The sequence below is a fragment of the Musca vetustissima genome, unplaced genomic scaffold (genome assembly GCF_032173495.1).
Source record: "Musca vetustissima isolate MV318-11 ecotype Yass unplaced genomic scaffold, APGP_CSIRO_Mvet_v1 utg24388, whole genome shotgun sequence".
NCBI classification, from domain to species: domain Eukaryota; kingdom Metazoa; phylum Arthropoda; class Insecta; order Diptera; family Muscidae; genus Musca; species Musca vetustissima.
The window spans coordinates 57,393-76,898 of NW_026879360.1; the positions used below are offsets into that span (position 1 = coordinate 57,393).

Consider the following 19,506-nt stretch of genomic DNA (forward strand, 5'->3'; position numbering starts at 1 on the left):
TACAAAAAAAGAAAAATATATATATAATTGTGTATCACCCTGTCCCCATTCATAAAACAAGCAGAAATATACACACATGTTATTTCCATACATTTTATGTTTTTAAATATACGACTGAAAATATTATTTTTCTCAACTTGTAAATGTGATGAGATTGACGTGAGTGTGTGTGTGCAACAAACATTGGTATTATTATCTCAAATTCTCAACAGCATTAGATTTAGTAACACGTTTGACAAGGATCATTTTAATTTTAGGAAAAATTGAAGAATATGACAGCATTTGAATTTGGTTGGGATTATTTAAAAACACAATATCAATATTTTCACCAGATGTCTATTTTTCGTCTTTCTCATCAGATATTTGCATATTATCAATAATTTTTTAAAAGGCATATGTATACATAAATATTTTCGAATTATTTGGAAAGTATTTCGTACATATGTATATTCTCTAATATTACCACAAACCAAAGTCTAATCCACTTAATTACTCCCTTCTCTCAAAAATCAAATTCTAAATCCATTTAACCACAGTCCTTCCATTCCTTTCCCCCATTTGATATTTAATAGACTTGGATATTGATGTTAACTTGACTTTAAAAACTGAAAGTGGTGTGGGTGGTATTACAACAACATATCAAACAAGTCCATCAACATAGCTACCCACCTATCTACACATACATACACACACACACATACATGCTGCGTAATTTGATACATGCAACGTTTACAATGTGGATTTGCTTTTGAAAAAATGTCAGATAAATCACGTTTTTGAACTCAATCCCTCAATTTGTTCCTTCCTACTTTCCGTTTAACCGATTGTTTTTGCTGCCGTTGTTGTTCTGCTTTCATCTACATCCGTTGTTTGAAAGAGAACAATAATCAAGGTGAAATGAAAATGAATAGGCAGGCAGACATATAAAAATAATGCATATGTTTGAGTGTGTGTGGTTGTGTTTCTATACGTCCTTATCTTCAACTTGAACTTTACCTTGTTATCAACGATAATCAAAATGAAAATGTCAATTGTTTTGAGGATTTAGTCGGGGGTCAAAATTATTAAGACATTTTAGTTGTGTGTAGTGTTTTAATTAAAACTTAATTAATTAGGATAGCAAAGATTTTCTTTGAAATTAAAAGTTTCTGATTTTCGATGATTAATTAATAATATTTGGAAATTAAAGAAAATGGCAAAATTATTAAGACATTTTAGTTGTGTGTAGTGTTTCAATTAAAACTTAATTAATTAGGATAGCAAAGATTTTCTTTGAAATTAAAAGTTTCTGTTATGAATTCTCGATGACTAATTAATAATATTTGGAATTTATTAAACAGTAAAGAAAATGGCAAAATCGGAAGGGGCAGCATGTTTTTTGATAACCTACACTATTTTGGGTATATACAATGTGAACATGAAACCGGATAAAATTAAATACGTGATCTATATACATATATGTATGAACGGACAAAAAATCGATGATATTCGAATTGACTAAATGTAGAATCTAGAGTACCGCAGATTCTACATAAAATTGGAAGTCCAATTTTTAAGGTTGTTCGTTTTTCAATAAAATTATCTCTAATTTAGTATTTTAAATTCTCATTAAGTGTGAAATTTTCATTCAAAAATCTATTTTAACATAACAACGGAACACCCATTATTCGGTATCTTAAGGAAATCCTTTTATGTAATATTCATTTATTTCATAAACCCGCAGCTCTATATATAGTTAACATTTAACACAAAGACACAAGCCAGCTGAGCATCAACAACGTCGGCTATACATTAAAAAACGCCTTGACTAATGACGTCCATTTCCACTTCGGTGACTACACCAACAGCTATATTATCGCATTTGGAGTCCAAAAAGCCCTATAAATTCCTTGTTTCGGCACGATTGAGATTGTAGTATTTATGATAAACTTTTGAAATTTGGCACATACATGGGATACATCAGTCCTTATTTAGTTATAGCCTCCATATAACGATAGACCCAAATATACGACTTTTTTTGTTTTCTTCTTGCAGCAATTTAAAGTCCCGAACGATGTTATATTTATTGAATGGGATATTCATGTTGGAGGTTATATTCGCAGTTCCAATATTAGGTCAGATTGTCTCGAAATTGGTGAGCATCTGATTATAGATAATTCCTATATATCCCTATGACCTATCATTCATATGCTGCAAGACCACTCTAAATAAAAAAATAGATTTTGTAGAATCCGTTTTAAGTTTCCAATTGTCTCACACCTTACAATGAACAGAGGAAATCCTTTAGATTCTCAATCGGAGTGTGCAGTAGATATTCATCTGAATTTTCTACACAACATGAGGTCTGATATAGCGAACAATTCTGCATCATTAATTCAAAAATTACGATTTTTGATTTGTGCCGGTCTTGCAGGAAATAAACTATATATATATATATATATTATAAACTTTTCCTGATTTTTTATTTTCTATTTCGGTTTGCGGAGGTCTACGGAATTACAGTCTATTGTCAAGATGAAACATTTTTTTATCCTTAGCCTATACCGGCAAATATGCGTCTCATTCAAAAGTTGGTTTTAGGCCCCTTGTTTTTTTGGACCAAATCCATTTCAAACAATTTGGAGTTGATTTATAGAACTCGGTCCATTTGTCTGTGAACGTGCACGAAAAATCTCGTGAAAGTGCGCACGATACATCTCGGGAAGGGAATAACTGATTTCATTTAAACTTTGCACATCGTAATATTTCTTTTAAACTTAAATAAAGTTCGGGAAGTATTGGTCCACTCCTTTCTGTGTCTTTCCTACAAAATGGTCAAAATTTAGCGGAAAATTAATTTTACATACCAACCTATTGTCTTTATGAATTACATATCAAACCCGAAGTTCAAACCCATTGGTCCACTCCATCTGGCTGCTCCCCCTCAAAAGGTCAACATTTTCAGAATTTATAAATCCAATATTAGTCGAATGGAATGTTCAATTTGAACCAAACTTTTCACAACCTAGTATCCATACTAAGCCTATATCAAGTCCGAAAATGGGACCAATTGGTACACTCCTTCTGGTACTTCCCAAATCAAAATGTACAATACTTATAAATCGAATATTAAGCGAAATGAATTTCATATTTGAACAAAACGTTGCACATCCTATTATCATGATCAATCATATATGAAGTCTGAAGGTGGGACCCTTCTGCATCATAGGCTGTGAGTATATATCTTTCGACAACACAGACTGACACCTTTTTCTTTGTTTATACCACATCGTTCTCTGGTACATATTAAATCTTCCAAAACATCATTCTTAAGGTTTATATAGTTAAGTTTTAATACACAGCTGACCGATTATCGACAAAGTCGTTACGTTGCCGAATTGATCCTTTAAATACAACAATCTGGAAATACAACGAAAATACTAATGAGATCAATTTCCACCTCGATGACTACGGTAAAAAGCAATCTGGCGTTAAAAAACCCCTCTCCATCACCCCGGAGCCAATATATCATACTTTAAAGACATTGAATTAATTCCACTACATAGAGAGAATTACTTGTCGGCGTTGGATGATATTGATCCAGCAACGGGAATAATCTGCATGTATGTTAAAATAACGATAGAGCTCACAATATCAGGGATAGAGCTTTGAAATTTTGCATATAACGGTATATCCCAAATTTCTTCATTTCTAATTTTAATTTTCAAATACACATTGGTTAGAAATTATCACTACCAACATGTACAACATTGGTCCAGATTTCGAGTTAGCCACCATTTAACGATATCATCCATTTTTCGAGCATTTCAGCATTTTGGGCAAGATTTTCCACCGAATTGGCTCTGATTAGATATTTTATGTTGTAATTGTTTATTTAAAATTCTAAGGAAAAGTTATTAATATTGGTTCACACTTTCGTATAGTCCCCAATAACGGTTACCTAAACTATCGGTATTTTGGGAATTTCCGTCATAGTTTTTCAATCTAAGTGGCACTAATTGTGTGTCAAACCTTTATACCAAAACTTATCACTATATGACCATTTTGGTATGGTTTTGAACTTTTTGGTTTGCATTTGCTATTTTTAAGTCTCTTCAACTTATCAATCGATCTTTGTTATAACCCTCATTACGAAGTGGGTGTTATTTTCATACCAGGACCCCTAAACAACATATTCATCGAATATTTTTAATATAAGTCCATGTTTCTACATAGCCCCTCCATAAGAAGTTCACTCATCACAGTTAGTATTTTCAAAGTACTAGACCAATTTTCCCACCTGAGTGTATGAGGTTTGGTATTTAATTTTCTTCATGCATCAGTATACCATGGTATGGCTTCCAAGTCCCGATCGTTTTGGAATGTCCAGCTCTTGGAGAAGGGTATAAAAATGTTAGTCCGACCTTTTTTCTTCTTTATGATACATATTCACATTTTCAACTTTTTAGTCAAAGATTTGACTATCTTTGACTATAGTCAAATCTTTGACTAAAAATACAAAGATGGGTTTAAATCGGATACTCCATTCGCTTCACATTGAAGAATATAATTTTTCAAAATATAGTCATGATATGAAGGAAGTACTAAAGGGGGTATACCGATCAGTTCCATATTCGTAATAAATGTAGATGTGATACAAATATTATGATGTGAAAAGTTTGGAAGAAATGGGTCAATCTAATTTTTTAAGGTAATAGGTCAATCGAATTCGTGTGCAAAGCGGACACTTCGTTCCTCCTTAGCAGAAGGAATGGACCGAAATTCCCATCTTCTAACATGATTTATGACTGAAAACAAATATGATGAACAAAGTTTGGATGTAATAGTGAGAGAGAAGAACGGAGATTTTTAAATAAATACTAAATTGTCTGATACGGATTTGGCGATGTAGAGTATCAATAGTCGCCCTCGTTCTATGTCGACCTTGTCTAACTAAATTTGTAATTATTTCATTTCCTTTTAAGTCTACCAAATAAATCATAACACTCCATAGAAATTCATCGAATGGAGCATACCCCCAATAAATATTTGTGTTTTTATAGGAATTGGAGTGTATTCGAAATTCCTTCTAGTATTCAACAAGTTTAATAAGATTGCCCTTTGGGATCAATATTCACATGATTATAAGACCTTATAATACACCAAAACTTTTAAGGACTTATAACAACTGTCTGCACTCATTACCAACAAACATCACCGCCTCATTGAACATCCCTCAGTAATGTTTTTCGAGTATTACTAAAACGTTTACACGGATAACTGACATCCAAATTACAACAGGCACACACACCGCACAAGAAAAGGTAACAATTATTTTATTAGCTAGCTGCTCATTCAAATTCAAACCCAAAAAACAGAAACTGAAACGCCCCATCTCAACCCACAAACCCCTAAAGCCACATTGAAATTGTTTCACTTTATGGCAATACGTAAGTATTTACAAAAAATTATAACCAAACATTGTTGCTTCTATTAAATGTTTGTTCTTGGTGTTATTTTTCGGTTTTCGTTATCCTTGTAATTACTCTATGAATTCCTCCCTTCGTCTTTATACCCCTAAAGCACTCATCATTTTCTAAATGGGAAACAAAATAGAAAGCTAAAAAGAGAAATCTAAATTAAGGTTAAGCCCAAACATGTAGAAGGAGATGCAAACAAAAATTGGTATTTCAAGCAACCCTCCTCTTATCCCTTTAACACAGCATGCCAAAAAATTGCGTATTTTGTTCGACACTCAAAACATTGACATATGTTTAAGTGTCTCAACATGAAGAGTTATTTTCCGGGGAAGATTTCTATTTTGAAAAATTACAAAATTATTGTTTCTAGGCCTAGGCAATTGTTTTTAACTTTAAAGCGTTGTATGTTTGTGTGTATTTGTTCTCATTTATGGTTGTTAGGGTTTTGTAATTTTTTATGGGTTACGGAATTATCCTTTCCAGCCATTTTTTCTCTGTGTTGGCATTGAAAAAGTACTCGTCGAGAGTTACTCCGTCTTCGGCTTGCACATATATCCTGTAACTGTAACTAATATGATTTCAAATATAATCTCCCCACTGCTGCTTCTGCCTCCTGCTGAAAGGCTTAAAGTTTAATTTTATGTTTGTTTTTTTCCGGATTCCAATTCTCCTTGAAACATAAAACATATGTCGCCTTGGCAGAAACAAACAACAACATCGACATAAAAGTTCCTACCCGTTGTCGTTGTTTTCCTTACAAATCCTTTAAAAAAGAAGATTAAAACATAAAAGGCAATTTCAAGTGGAATATGACTTTAAAAGGAAACACACAAATTGCCGTGAAGTTGCATTTCTTCAAATGGCAAGTTGTTTTTGTTGTGCCCTTGGGGAGTCGGGGGGTGAGATGTATTTCTGTGCTATTAATTTCCATGGCGCCGCAGATTGGGGAGAAGTGGTTCTTTAGGGTATTGTAAAAATTAAATGAAAATATTGTGTATATGGTTTTTACTTAAGCTTCTGGATTACAACTACAATACACTATGGCAAGGATGTAATTGGGAGAACAAATTTCAAACCCTTTAAAAAATATTTACAACTACAATACACTATGACAAGGATGGAAAACAAATGTCAAACCCTTTAAAAAAATATTTTTTCAAGCTCCATATGAGGCATGGATTTTTTATACAATATTTTTTCAAAGAGCCAGCCACCTAAGGCGTGGGTGGATTTTTTAAAGAATATTTTTTCAAAAAGCAAGCCACCTGAGGCGTCGGTGGATTTTTTAAAGAATATTCTTTTCAAAGGGCTTAGGCATGGATTGGGGATGATAGGTACCAAGCAACGGCTCTGATTTGCTTTAACATGACGAAGTCCAGGCTTATCTTGGTCCGGCTTTCATCTCAATTTTGGACACTGATCTCCCCGTGGTGCCACCTAGGGTAGCTATTTTCTTCACCCGATGAAATAGTGAGCTAAGTTCATCCATAAGTGCCGCGAGTTCATCCATAAGAACTATAAAAAAAGGGTTGAGGCGTCGGGTCAGTTGCCCACACTCGGAAAAAATTTAATACTATGAAAAAACAAATAAAAAGAAAAATAAACCCAATCCTCCCAATGTTGACGACCCCCGCAAACGTATAAAGGACCACGATCTGCGAATCTGCACTTGGAATGTGCGCACCTTGTACAGAACAGGCGCAGTTTTCGCTTTGGCGGATGTACTCAAGAAGTACAAAGCCGATATTATTGCCTTACAGGAAATGCGATAGAAAGGGACTGGCGTAAGTAAATCAGATGATTACGCCCTGTATTATAGCTGCTATGAAACGAGTCATGAATTTGGCTTCGGATTTATGGTTAATAGGAGAATAAAAGTCCTCGTCTCCAGATTCACCCCAGTATATGACCGAATTGCTATAATCCTTATAAAAGCGAAGTTCTTCTACAACAGTCTCATTTGCGCCCATGCGCCGACCGAAGATAAAGATGAACAGACCAAAGACATATTTTACGAGCGCCTAGAAACAGCATATGACCGTTGCCCTGGCCATGACATTAGAATTCAGCTAGGAGATTTTAATGCAAAAATCGGAAAGGAAAATATCTTTGGCCCCACCGTCGGCAGCACCAGTTCAAGCATCTCGATATACACAAGGCCACTTGGATTTCTCCCGATCGAACAACGAGAAATCAAATCGATCATGTTGTGATAGACGGAAGACATTCATCCAGTGTTTTAGACGTCCGATCGATCCGAGGAGCGAATATCGATTCGGATCATTACCTTTGGCAGCCAAGGTACGTACCCGTCTTAATGTAGCAGCAAATGTGCTATCTAATGTAACACGGAAATTTGACGTCGAAAAGCTGCAAACACAACAGATAGCAGAAGTCTAATTAATACGGCTATGCAGGATAACTTTAACTGGCACAAGATCAGCAGTTAAAGTCGGAAAGGACCTCTCGTAGCCCTTTAATACCGAACGAGGTTTCAAACAAGGTGACAGTTTGTCGTGTGACCTTTTTAACATCCAGCTGGAAAAGGTCATACGAGAGGCAAAAGTGAACAGAAATGACAGTCTGTACACCAAACAACACATGTTACTCGTCTACGCCGATGACATCGACATAATGGGTCGAACACTAAGATCGGTAACAGCCACCTTTGAACAAATGGAAAAGGAGTCTGCCAAAGTGCGTCTGGCAGTAAACGGCGAGAAGACCAAGTTGATGGTATCAACGTGCAAGACGTCCTGTAGACTCGGACCAGACCATATTCACACTCTACTCTACAAATGCGGCAGCAGATGCCCCAGCCCAGAAGGCATATAAAAGCGAACCAGCTGATGGTTCACGCAGAAGGGGAAGGCCACGAATAAGATGGAAATACCAAGTGGAATACAACATTGCCAAATATGGTCTTTCAAATTGGAAAAACTACGCAAAAGACCGACGCGCCTGGATATCTTTTTTAAGCTCGGCTTATGGAACGAAATTTCTGTCACAAGCCAGTCAAGTAAGTAGGTAGGCATGGATTTTTTAAATAATATTTTTTCAAAGGGTTTAGGCATGGATTTTTAAAGAAAAATTTTTCAAATGGATTTTTAAAGAGAATTCAATCTTACATATTTTAATCATCTTTTAGAATCCATACAAAATATTAAAAATTCATTTGATTGCCATAACTATTTGTTGCATATTTTCAATTAAAATTTTCATTTCAAGGATGTCGACTTAAATATAAAGCCTTACGGCCTCTTAGCAAATGTTTGCCTTCCAACCATCGTCAATTGTGTCGAATTGTGTTCAATATTTTTGGTTAGATGAAAATGCCTTGCCGAAGTTTTTGTGGTTGATTGTAAATGATTGGGTTGCATGCCCGATAGATGTTATATAAATACCACAAGTGTGTGGGTGTGGTCTATGTATTCGTGTGTGTGTCTGTGTTATTCAATACTGAAAAGTTTCAATGCAACTTCATAGAGTTTGCCTTTGATGATGACGATGCCGACGATGATTGCCAAAGCGTCAAAATTCAAAAATTCGATTTGTTTACATAAGTCAAAATCAACACTTGTTAACCCAACACCAACACACACAGAGGCACACACACACTCCATTCATACATACATAAACATGAAAGTGTTAACATAAAGCCATAACGAAATCAGAATCCACAGCAGCATCAAATTTTTATTTAAAGTTAACGAATATTCATAGATATTATATTTGTTGTTAACTGGAAAAAATATATATTAGGGTGGTTATAACGAATAAAATTTTGTATTTAATATTCTCAGATTTTAAACAAATTTTCTTTACATTTGTAAATTTACATTGGTAACACATCAATGTTTGTACATTTCAATATTTTACATCCGCAAACTTGGTTTTTAAAAGCAAATATGTTTTTTTCCTACGCACCGGCAGGCAGAGCAGCAACATCACCGCTCGAGTTGGGGAGGACTATCGGCATTCACACAACCGTGAAATGTGTTTTTCGGTTGTTGCCAGCATTCAAACCTCCATTCAGACAACACTGCATGTTGGTTTGACAGCACCAGCAAAGATGTCTATTTTTGTTTGAATATGGAAATGTCCTTTTTTCCGTATCATAATGAAGCTGTATGCATGTGTATGTGTGCGTTTGTCTGTGACCTGAGTACCTAGACTTCCTATTAAAATCGTTTGTCGTCGTCATCTTTCCACACAAATATTCCATTACTGCGTATACTTTCATGTGTGTCTGTCTGTGTGTGAGAGAGTACTCTCTTCACAGTAGAATAATTTACCGCTATCATGTAATTAACACATTAGCATTTGGTGTGAAGGTTGAGCATAGTCGGATGGGAGGAAGCTGAGGGGGATCACACAGAATATATTCTGTCTGGCATTTGATGATGACTTTTCCATATTTCAGAATATTTACTTTATTTAAATGTATTTTTAATTAGTTTGAATATCATTATTAGGAAAAGTCATCGGAATTATTGGCACTAATGACAAGGAGTTGCGGAATTATTTGGAAGATATATAAAATTAAATATTGAAATAGTAGGAGATGTACAGAATGTTTCATATTTGCAAATGACTTTCAATGTAACAAGTTCAACTTCAAGGGCCATCTGTTCTTTTTTAAAGGACATTTTTCAAGCTCCACATAAGGCGTGGATTTTTTAAAGGATATTTTTCAAGCTCCACAAAAGGCGTGGATTTTTTAAAGGATATTTTTCAAGCTCCACAAAAGGCGTGGATTTTTTAAAGGATATTTTTCAAGCTCCACAAAAGGCGTGGATTTTTTAAAGGATATTTTTCAAGCTCCACAAAAGGCGTGGATTTTTTAAAGGATATTTTTCAAGCTCCACAAAAGGCGTGGATTTTTTAAAGTAAATTTTTCAAGCTCCACAAAAGGCGTGGATTTTTTAAAGGATATTTTTCAAGCTCCACAAAAGGCGTGGATTTTTTAAAAGATATTTCCTTAAAGACCCATGCAAGGCGTGGATTTTTTAAAGGATATTTCCTTAAAGACCCATGCAAGGCGTGGAGTTTTTAAAGGATATTTCCTTAAAGACCCATGCAAGGCGTGGAGTTTTTAAAGGATATTTCCTTAAAGACCCATGCAAGGCGTGGAGTTTTAAAAGGACATTTCCTTAAAGACCCATGCAAGGCGTGGAGTTTTTAAAGGATATTTCCTTAAAGACCCATGCAAGGCGTGGAGTTTTTAAAGGATATTTCCTTAAAGACCCATGCAAGGCGTGGAGTTTATAAAGGATATTTCCTTAAAGACCCATGCAAGGCGTGGAGTTTTTAAAGGATATTTCCTTAAAGACCCATGCAAGGCGTGGAGTTTTTAAAGGATATTCCCTTAAAGACCCATACAAGGCGTGGATTTTTTAAAGGATATTGAAGGAACATCAGAGCGTGGATTTTTTAAAGGATATTCAAGGAACATCAGAGCGTGGATTTTTTAAAGGATATTCAAGGAACATCAGAGCGTGGATTTTTTAAAGGATATTCAAGGAACATCAGAGCGTGGATTTTTTTAAAGGATATTCAAGGAACATCAGAGCGTGGATTTTTTAAAGGATGATCAAGGAACATCAGAGCGTGGATTTTTTAAAGGATGATCAAGGAACATCAGAGCGTGGATTTTTTAAAGGATGATCAAGGAACATCAGAGCGTGGATTTTTTAAAGGATGATCAAGGAACATCAGAGCGTGCATTTTTTAAAGGATATTCAAGGAACATCAGAGCGTGCATTTTTAAAAGGATATTCAAGGAACATCAGAGCGTGGATTTTTTAAAGGATATTCAAGGAACATCAGAGCGTGGATTTTTTAAAGGATATTCAAGCAACATCAGAGCGTGGATTTTTTAAAGGATATTCAAGCAACATCAGAGCGTGGATTTTTTAAAGGATATTCAAGCAACATCAGAGCGTGGATTTTTTAAAGGATATTCAAGGAACATCAGAGCGTAAAATATTTTCTGAAGCGACATCTGATTGTAGATTCTATAAAAAGGTTTTTTAGTGAACATCTGATCGTAGATTTTGTAAAAATATTTTTAAATGAACATCAGAGACTAGATTTTATAAAAAATATTTTTACAAACGTCCATTATCTTTTACAGACATTCTGATCGTATAATGTATCATAAGGAAAGAAACATGGGGACTTTAATGTACTTTTTTACTAAATCGGATGAAAATTTATATGGAAGCTATATCTAAATCTGCACCGATTTTCACGAAATTTAGCACATGTTATTATAGACTCAATTCAGTACGCCATGACTCAATTCATGAATTGAGCTTATAAGGTATAATAACGACAAAAAATTGTCACCTTCTACCCAAAGGAACCTTGTGGACGGAAATATTTGCATATATAAATTAGAATAAATTGGTTCTAAAATGATACCATATTGTCCTTATATATAGTACCGCAAGTTCCTGAAAACATTTAAAAGCCGGCACAAATGTTATTATTGTGTTTACAAATTATGTAGCCCATATTAAGGCTCTATAAAAAAAATAGAAGAAATATTGCCTACATTTAGGCGGCCATTTTCAACCTGAATATATAATGGGAAAATATCATTGGCTTTAATAAACAACATAAAAAACAAGAACACAGCAATTGTAATTATGTCTGTCCGGTCCGAGATGAGTGTAGTTGTAACGTTGTTACTAACCCACTGACGTCTATATCTGCATTGACTCACAATAACACTTGAAATGTTTGCACAACTTCAGCCGAGCTGTAAGCGCAAAATGAATGAACTCAACCTGCCGCAGCAGAAGGAAAGGGCTTTTCACACAGGAAAGCCTATTTTTCTCTTACCACCACCACCAATAGTGGGAAAAAGGATAATTCTTTTCATTACAACCAATGAATGTGTGACTGGCTGGATTGTCGGGGAATACCAGCAGCACCATACCCACCTCACTGCCACACATAAATAATAAATAACTTTAGTCGAAGCCAACTATGAATGAATGAACGAATAAACGAGCGGCGGACCGTCATATGTAGCTAGCTGGCTGGCTAGGTAGCTAGATAGTCAGTCACCAGGTTCATGGTAGTTGTTTTGGTTCCGTGACAGGCTTATGATGACGATGATAACCATCATCGTCGTCATCATCATCTGGCAAAGGTTTTGCTTTGCTGACTTTCCGACTGACTAACTGTCACTCGGTAACTAGCTATCTCTTTCCATCAGGCAGTTCTGTTCTTCTGTATGTTTTTTTATTTTTCTGCGCCAGTATAGCCGCACCAACACCAATCATGAATGAATGGCTAGAGAGTGCAATGACTTCGTGGACTTGCGAGAAAAAAGGTGAATTCAAAGGAACAGGGGATAGAAAGTCTCTTCACTTTTGAATTGATTGTGAGAAAAAAACTATTTTTATTTTGAAAAAAAAGGACTACAAGAAAAAAACCCGGTATAATCACCAACATTTTAACTCCTGTAATTTTATGTCATATTGACAGACGACGTACATTGACATGGTTTTAACCGAGTCACTTCATTATGATATAATTTCACACACACATACATACAAATACACAGACGACAAAAGGACGACGTTGACGCATTCGATGCCTTCCTCTGTTTTTTTGGTTCAATAAACTTTAAGTTCAAGCAAATTGTAAGCTTGTTACTACAACTGTTGATGAGCTGTTAATGTTACTGGCCTTTTCCTTTTGAATGCGGATATCATTCAAGAGATTATATAATGTACAGATTGATGGGCATGATGCAGATGGTGTCAACTTATTACTTTGAATTCTATTGTATTTATTTTTTGACACGATTGATATAGCTTGGACTTTTTAAAATATGACTCGCTTCCTTTTTAAGGACCTTTACTAAAATATGAGTTAAAAAATCTGAACTTTTAAAGGTCCTTTAAAAACACCCTTTTTAAGGTTCTTGAAAAAATCCTTTAAAAATCTCCTTTTTGAAGGTCTTTGAAAAAAATTCTTTAAAAATCCCCTTTTTAAAGATCTTTGAAAAAATCCCATTTTTGAAGATCCTCAAAAATTATTATTTTCAAAATCCTTTATGAAAGTACTAAAAAATATTCTTTAACAAATCCACGCCTTGTGCATTTTAATTTTATAAATTTAAAAATATTATTCCAATTTCCATTTTCTAATAGAGCCTAAATGTATGCAATAAAAATTGTTTTAATTTTATTTCTTTTTACCACAAATTTGCGGTAAAGCGATTTTGATTTAATATTTTCATTTAAAGTGAAATGTCAGAAAAAAACTCATCAAAATTAAATAAACCACAATGAAATAACATTGGTCAATGTCGACGACTATAGGCGGCGAGACATATTTAAATCAATTTTTATTTCATCTACCCCTTGCGGCCTTCCGTGTTTGCTCTCTTTCTCTTCCTACATAACCATGCAAATAGTCATTAGCACATTTTCAACTGATGTCGAGACAGACGTAAAGTCACCGAGTTTATCTCTAACTTATATATTAAATAAATGGCTAAACGTTCTTGACATTCGACTGTGTTTCCACTGATGTTGTTGTTATTGCTGCCTTTGCTGTTTACTGTAATTTGGGGTTGTTCAAATATCAACAGCAACCTTCCATCCATTGAGCCAGCCAGCCGCACACGATTAGTAGCAATTACAGAGAATTTAATAACACGAAAGGATTTATGAAACTTTTGTGGGTAGACCGAAGGAAAGACAGACACACGGACAGTCAGTTGTATTTTAAAATAGTAGTATGATATTTTGGTAATTGTTTATTTAAGGCATTACTTAATTTGTAAAATGATTACCAGGGCTTAAATCGGACCCCATACCGATATTTGTTCAGGTATTAAGTTTTTATGTGGGGAGCATGGTGCACCATGTGGAAGCTTGCTAATTGTTGGCTTATATGGGGTAATGAAGCTCAATTTTGAGGAAAGAGAATATTGTCTTACTTTGAATGAATAATTCTATTAGAAACAGAGGTTGGAGAATATTATTTTACTTTGCCCTAAGGTTTATGCTAAATAAACTAAATAAAAAATATACAACTACAAACACAGATTTGCTGTCTTATACGTACCGTTGTCTAGTCAAAGATCTGGAGCCTAAAAAATTATAACTTTCAAAGATTAAGATCATAGCGAATATGTGCCGCGAGTTCATCCATAAGAACAATAAAAAATGGGTTGAGGCGTCGGGTAAGGCAAAGAAATAGAAAACCAAACCCCCTAATGTTGACGACCCCTTTGAATGCGCGCAGTTAGCAGCAATAGATTCAAGTATCTCCATATACACAAGGCCACTTGGATTTCTCCCGATCGAACAACAAGAAATCAAATCGATCATGTTGTGAGAGACGGAAGGCATTCATCTAGAGTTTTAGACGTTCGATCGATCCGAGGAGCGAATATGGATTCGGACCACTACCTTGTAGCAGCCAAGGTTCGCACTTGTCTTAATGTAGCAGCAAAGGTGCGATCTATTGTAACACGGAAACTCGACGTCGAAAAGCTGCACACACCACAGATAGCAGAAGCCTACTCCGCTCAACTTACCCAACTGCTTGACGAAGGCACTCCTTGTCCAGATAATAATATAGAAGCACAATGACAGAGAATTACCCACACCCTACAAACTGGAGCAAAAGCAACACTTGGGTACCAAAGACCACCATCAAGAAATCCGTGGTACGATCAGGAGTGTCGTAATGCTACTAATATGAAAAACGCATAGGGCAACCCTGCGGACAGTAACAACACGTAATGCGATGGAGAATTATCGGGAGAAAAGGAGATAACGTGTTTTCAAAAAAAAAAAAGAAGAAAGAACAAGAAAAGCGTGAGCAAATCGAGATGTACAGAAGTCAGAATGAAGTCCGAAAATTTTACCAACGGGTAAAACCGAAGGCTTTGGTGCAAACCTCGTGACAGATACAGACAGCGTGATGAAGATCTGGAAGAAGTATTTTGAAAAACTTCTGGTATCAAATACTAGCGATGAAGAGGATACCCCAGAACCAATAATAGATGACGGTATAGAGTCACCTAGCCAAGATGAAGTCAGAATAGCAATCAATCGGCTGAAGAGTAATAAAGCTGCAGGAGCCGATCGGTTACCAGCCGAACTATTCAAGACTGGTGGTCAGATGTAGGTAAGGAGCATGCACCAGGTCATTAATACAATTTGGCTAGAGGAATGGATGCCCAATGATTGGAACCTCAGCATTCTGTGTCCCGTGCACAAAAATGGAGACAAGACGGTATGTGTCAACTATAGAGGAATTAGTCTTCGTACCATCGCATATAAAGCGATATCCAGCGTGCTGTGTAAACGACTGAAGCCAATGGTCAATGACAATTTTAAACCATACCAATGCGGCTTCAGACCTGGCAAATCCACCATAGACCAGATTTTCACTCTGCGTCAAATCCTGGAAAAGACTCACGAAAAACACATCGACACATACCACATATTTATCGACTATAAACCGCATTCGACAGCCCTTTCCGTTCAGAGGTGTTTAAAACCATGTCTGCTTTCGGCATTCCTGCAAAATAATATGGCTATGCAGGATTACTTTAAGTGGCATAAGTTCAACACTTAGCGTCGGAAAGGACATATCGGATCCCTTCAAAACCGAACGAGGATTCAGACAAGGTGACATTTTGTCGTTTTGTTTTGTTGTAAACATCCTGCAGGAAGAGGTTGTACGAGACGCAAAGGAGAACAGAAATGACACTCTGTACACCAAACAACACATCTTTCTCGCCTACGCCGACGACATCGATATAATGAGTCGAACATTGCGAATGGTAACAGCCACCTTTGAACTAATTGAGAAGGAGTCTGCCAAAGTGGGTCTGGCAGTAAATGGCAAGAAGATCAAGCTGATGATATCAACGCGCAAGACGTCCAGTAGACTCGGAACAACTGTGGAACTTGAGAACTACAGGTTCGAGGTAGTTAAATATTTTATATACATTGGTACCGCCATAAATAAAACTAGTGACATCAGTTTTAAAATTCGGAGTAGCTGTGACAACATCTCCGAACATGGTCTTTCAAATTGAAAGAGATGCGCACAAGACCGACGAGCTTGGAAATCTTTTTAAGCTCGGCTTATGGAACGAAAATTGTGTCACAAGCCAGCTAAGTAAGTAAGTAAGTAAAATTTAATTCAGAATTTTATTCATAAAAGCCTACGAAATGTACTAAAGCCATTCCTTGTGGCGTATAACTACTGGCATTTCTTATACGCAAGGGTGGTTTAAATCAAACATTTAGAGCCCAACAAATTAATAACTTTCAAGGCGAAGAAATAAAGTTTGGTATATCTGGTCCACAAAGGCATTTTTTCTTTTTTGAAAATGAAAGCGATACCGTATTTTCTCAAGTGGAATATCTAGACATTTTTCCTAATCAATATATTATCCATTATCATATATCCCACGTTTGTAAAAATTTCAAATAATTTAAAAATTATGCTAGTGTACTTACGGTTTCTCTGCCTTCTCGGGATCAATATCGTCTTGACGCATTGGTGGACTGCTAATCAACTGGGGACTATAGACTTTCGGGGGACTGGTGACACGTGGTGGACTGTGCATTGATGGTGGACTCTTCACCTGTGGTGGACTACGTATAATTGGTGGTGAAGGCATTGCCGGTGGACTATCACCCTCCTGAGGACTTTGTAAACGTCCGGGTGCAGCCACAGAACCATTAGACTGTGTGGGACTAGCCTTTGCCTCCGCCGAAATGGTATGATGACTTTTTTGTGACAGCGAAGGACTATGCTTCGATGTATGCGAGCGTATTGAGCCGGGAGGACTGCGTATCGATTTCAATGAAATTGGTGGAGAGGTAACGACCTCGGCCTTAACAGATTGTGATGCGGAGACAATGGATGCGGCTGCCGATGCCACTGAAGCTGCTGCAATACTGCCAGCCCTTGAACTAATACTACCACCACCACGTATGCTACCACTACGACTGGCTGTGCGGCTGCCACTGCGACTGACACTACGACTAGGAACACGACTACTACCACCTCCTCCACCGGGTGCAGTGGCACTTGTAACACTACTTTTGCGTTTTGGTGATCCGGACACCGTGGGTGTTGGTGTCGGCTGTGACAATTGCGAGACTTGTGATGTTGGTGTCCCTGGCAATGAAGTTCGCTTTTCATTATCCTCCTCCTCGGCGCCCTCTTCAAGTGGTGGAGGTGGCACACGATCTAAGGAGAGTTCATCTAAATCTAAGGGTTTCGTTTCGGAAACTGGTGTCTTGGTACCATCTTCATCTTCTATGGGATCTTCTAGCCCAGCTGGTGGTGGTATATTGGCCATTAGTTGTTCTTGGTCAGCCTCATCCATGGGTTCTTCAGCTTGATGATTATACATGGAAGAGGCGGAGTAGCCATTGGTTGGTGGTGTGGTAATAGTGGTGGAATCATCATCCCGCGAAGATTTATTTTCCTCACCATTTATGGCCTTCTGGGCCGCCTCCTGTAGAACTTCTTGTACCAAATCCATTGAGGGTTCTCCGGAAACACCGGATAAATCGATTTCCGGTTCATCTTCTTCTTCATCTTGTTTGGGTTTGACTTCTTCTTCGCCTTCGGGTTCGTCTTGTTGATCAAATTCCGGTGGTGGAGTGGGAGGTTGTTCATCATCGACCACATCACATTCGGGTGGTGGTGGCGGTGTTGAAGGCATGGTTAGTGGCGAATGTTTCGATATAGGTGGTGGAGAGTTGGGCTGAGACTGATCACTCTCCGAGGGTGGGGTTAAAGGTGGTATCTGTGAGACATGTGTTGGCGGTGGTGAAACAATTTTTTGTATGGAACTTAGTTCCGGACAAGGTGGGGGTGTTACAGGTGGTGAGGGTGATGTTGAGGGAGTCTGGCCCTGCATTGGCTTGGGCAAGTGGCTGTCATCCTCATCGTCATCATCTTCGTGATTGGATTGTGGACGATTATAGGCCAGGTGTGAGGGTATGGGTGGCAATGGTGGAGGTGGTGAATCTTTATCACCCTCATCATCACCATCATTGTCATCCTCGCCCTCGGTCTCTTTGTCGTCGGTTTCTTTGCCATCGGTTTCTTCATCGGGAGTTTCCTCCACATTATCGGTTGTTTCAATATCGGCATCGGCAGCATCTTCTTCCTCCTCCTCTTCGATATCATCATCATCCTCCTCATCTTCAGTTTCCAAGGGTGGAGAAGGTGGCTGTGGCAGAACTCGATTGGAATGTGTAGAGGATGAAGATGTTGTGGTTGTTGGTGGTGGTGGAGACAAAGGTGGCGGTGGCATCATTTCTAAGACGGAGGTTGTTGGCGAAACCGGTGGCGAGGGCAAGCTGGTCATTTGTGGCGGTGGTGTTGGAGGTGTATCATCGTGTTCGCTAACAGTGGGTAAGCCCATTGTCTGCTGTTGTTGCATTATGGTCATAACTGAGGGTGGTGGAGGTGGCGGTATGACCATATAATCCATACCATCCCCCACCAGCGGCAATGGAGGTGCTGTGGCCTGATCCAGCGCCGTATTATCCACCTCTTCGATATCGGAATCAATGCCTTGAGCAAAATCCATATAGAAATTATCACGTGAGTCGCTCGAACCACGTCTTAATTTCAAGGATAGATCCGGAGAGCTATCCATGGTGTTATTGTTGTTGCTGATATTGTTGTTGTTGTTTTAGAATTTTCAAGCACTTAGCCCTCTCTGGAGAGTTTAGTTTTCTTTCTGAGGGAGGGCTTTTCTCTCCAATTGGAATTACACTTTTTATTTATTGAGCGTTTCAGGATAAGCAGTCACATAAGTTTGGATTAATTTTTGAACGAGGGGCGGGGGAACAATTTTGGGATTAGTCAATATTATTTTTCTTGTTCTTCTTTGTTTTCTTAGATTTTTCCTAAAAGAGAGTAGTGAGGGGGAATGTAATAAAAATCGCTTATATGGCACTTCAGAACCCATTAGCTTTATTTATGACACTTTTAATCACACATGCACACACACACAAATACACCGAAC

General features: G+C 37.2%; 1 protein-coding gene across 1 annotated transcript; it reads right to left on the reverse strand.

Moving 5' to 3' along the window:
• Positions 1–16,969: 16,969 nt before the first annotated feature.
• Positions 16,970–19,147, reverse strand: LOC133324244 (proton channel OtopLc-like; the record flags this gene model as incomplete). Its single annotated transcript, XM_061533092.1, has 2 exons — positions 17,263–19,147; positions 16,970–17,184 (listed from the first exon to the last, which is right to left on the reverse strand). Coding segments are annotated over exons 1-2 (2,087 nt in total), but the record flags the coding sequence as incomplete, so codon positions are not given.
• Positions 19,148–19,506: the final 359 nt, after the last annotated feature.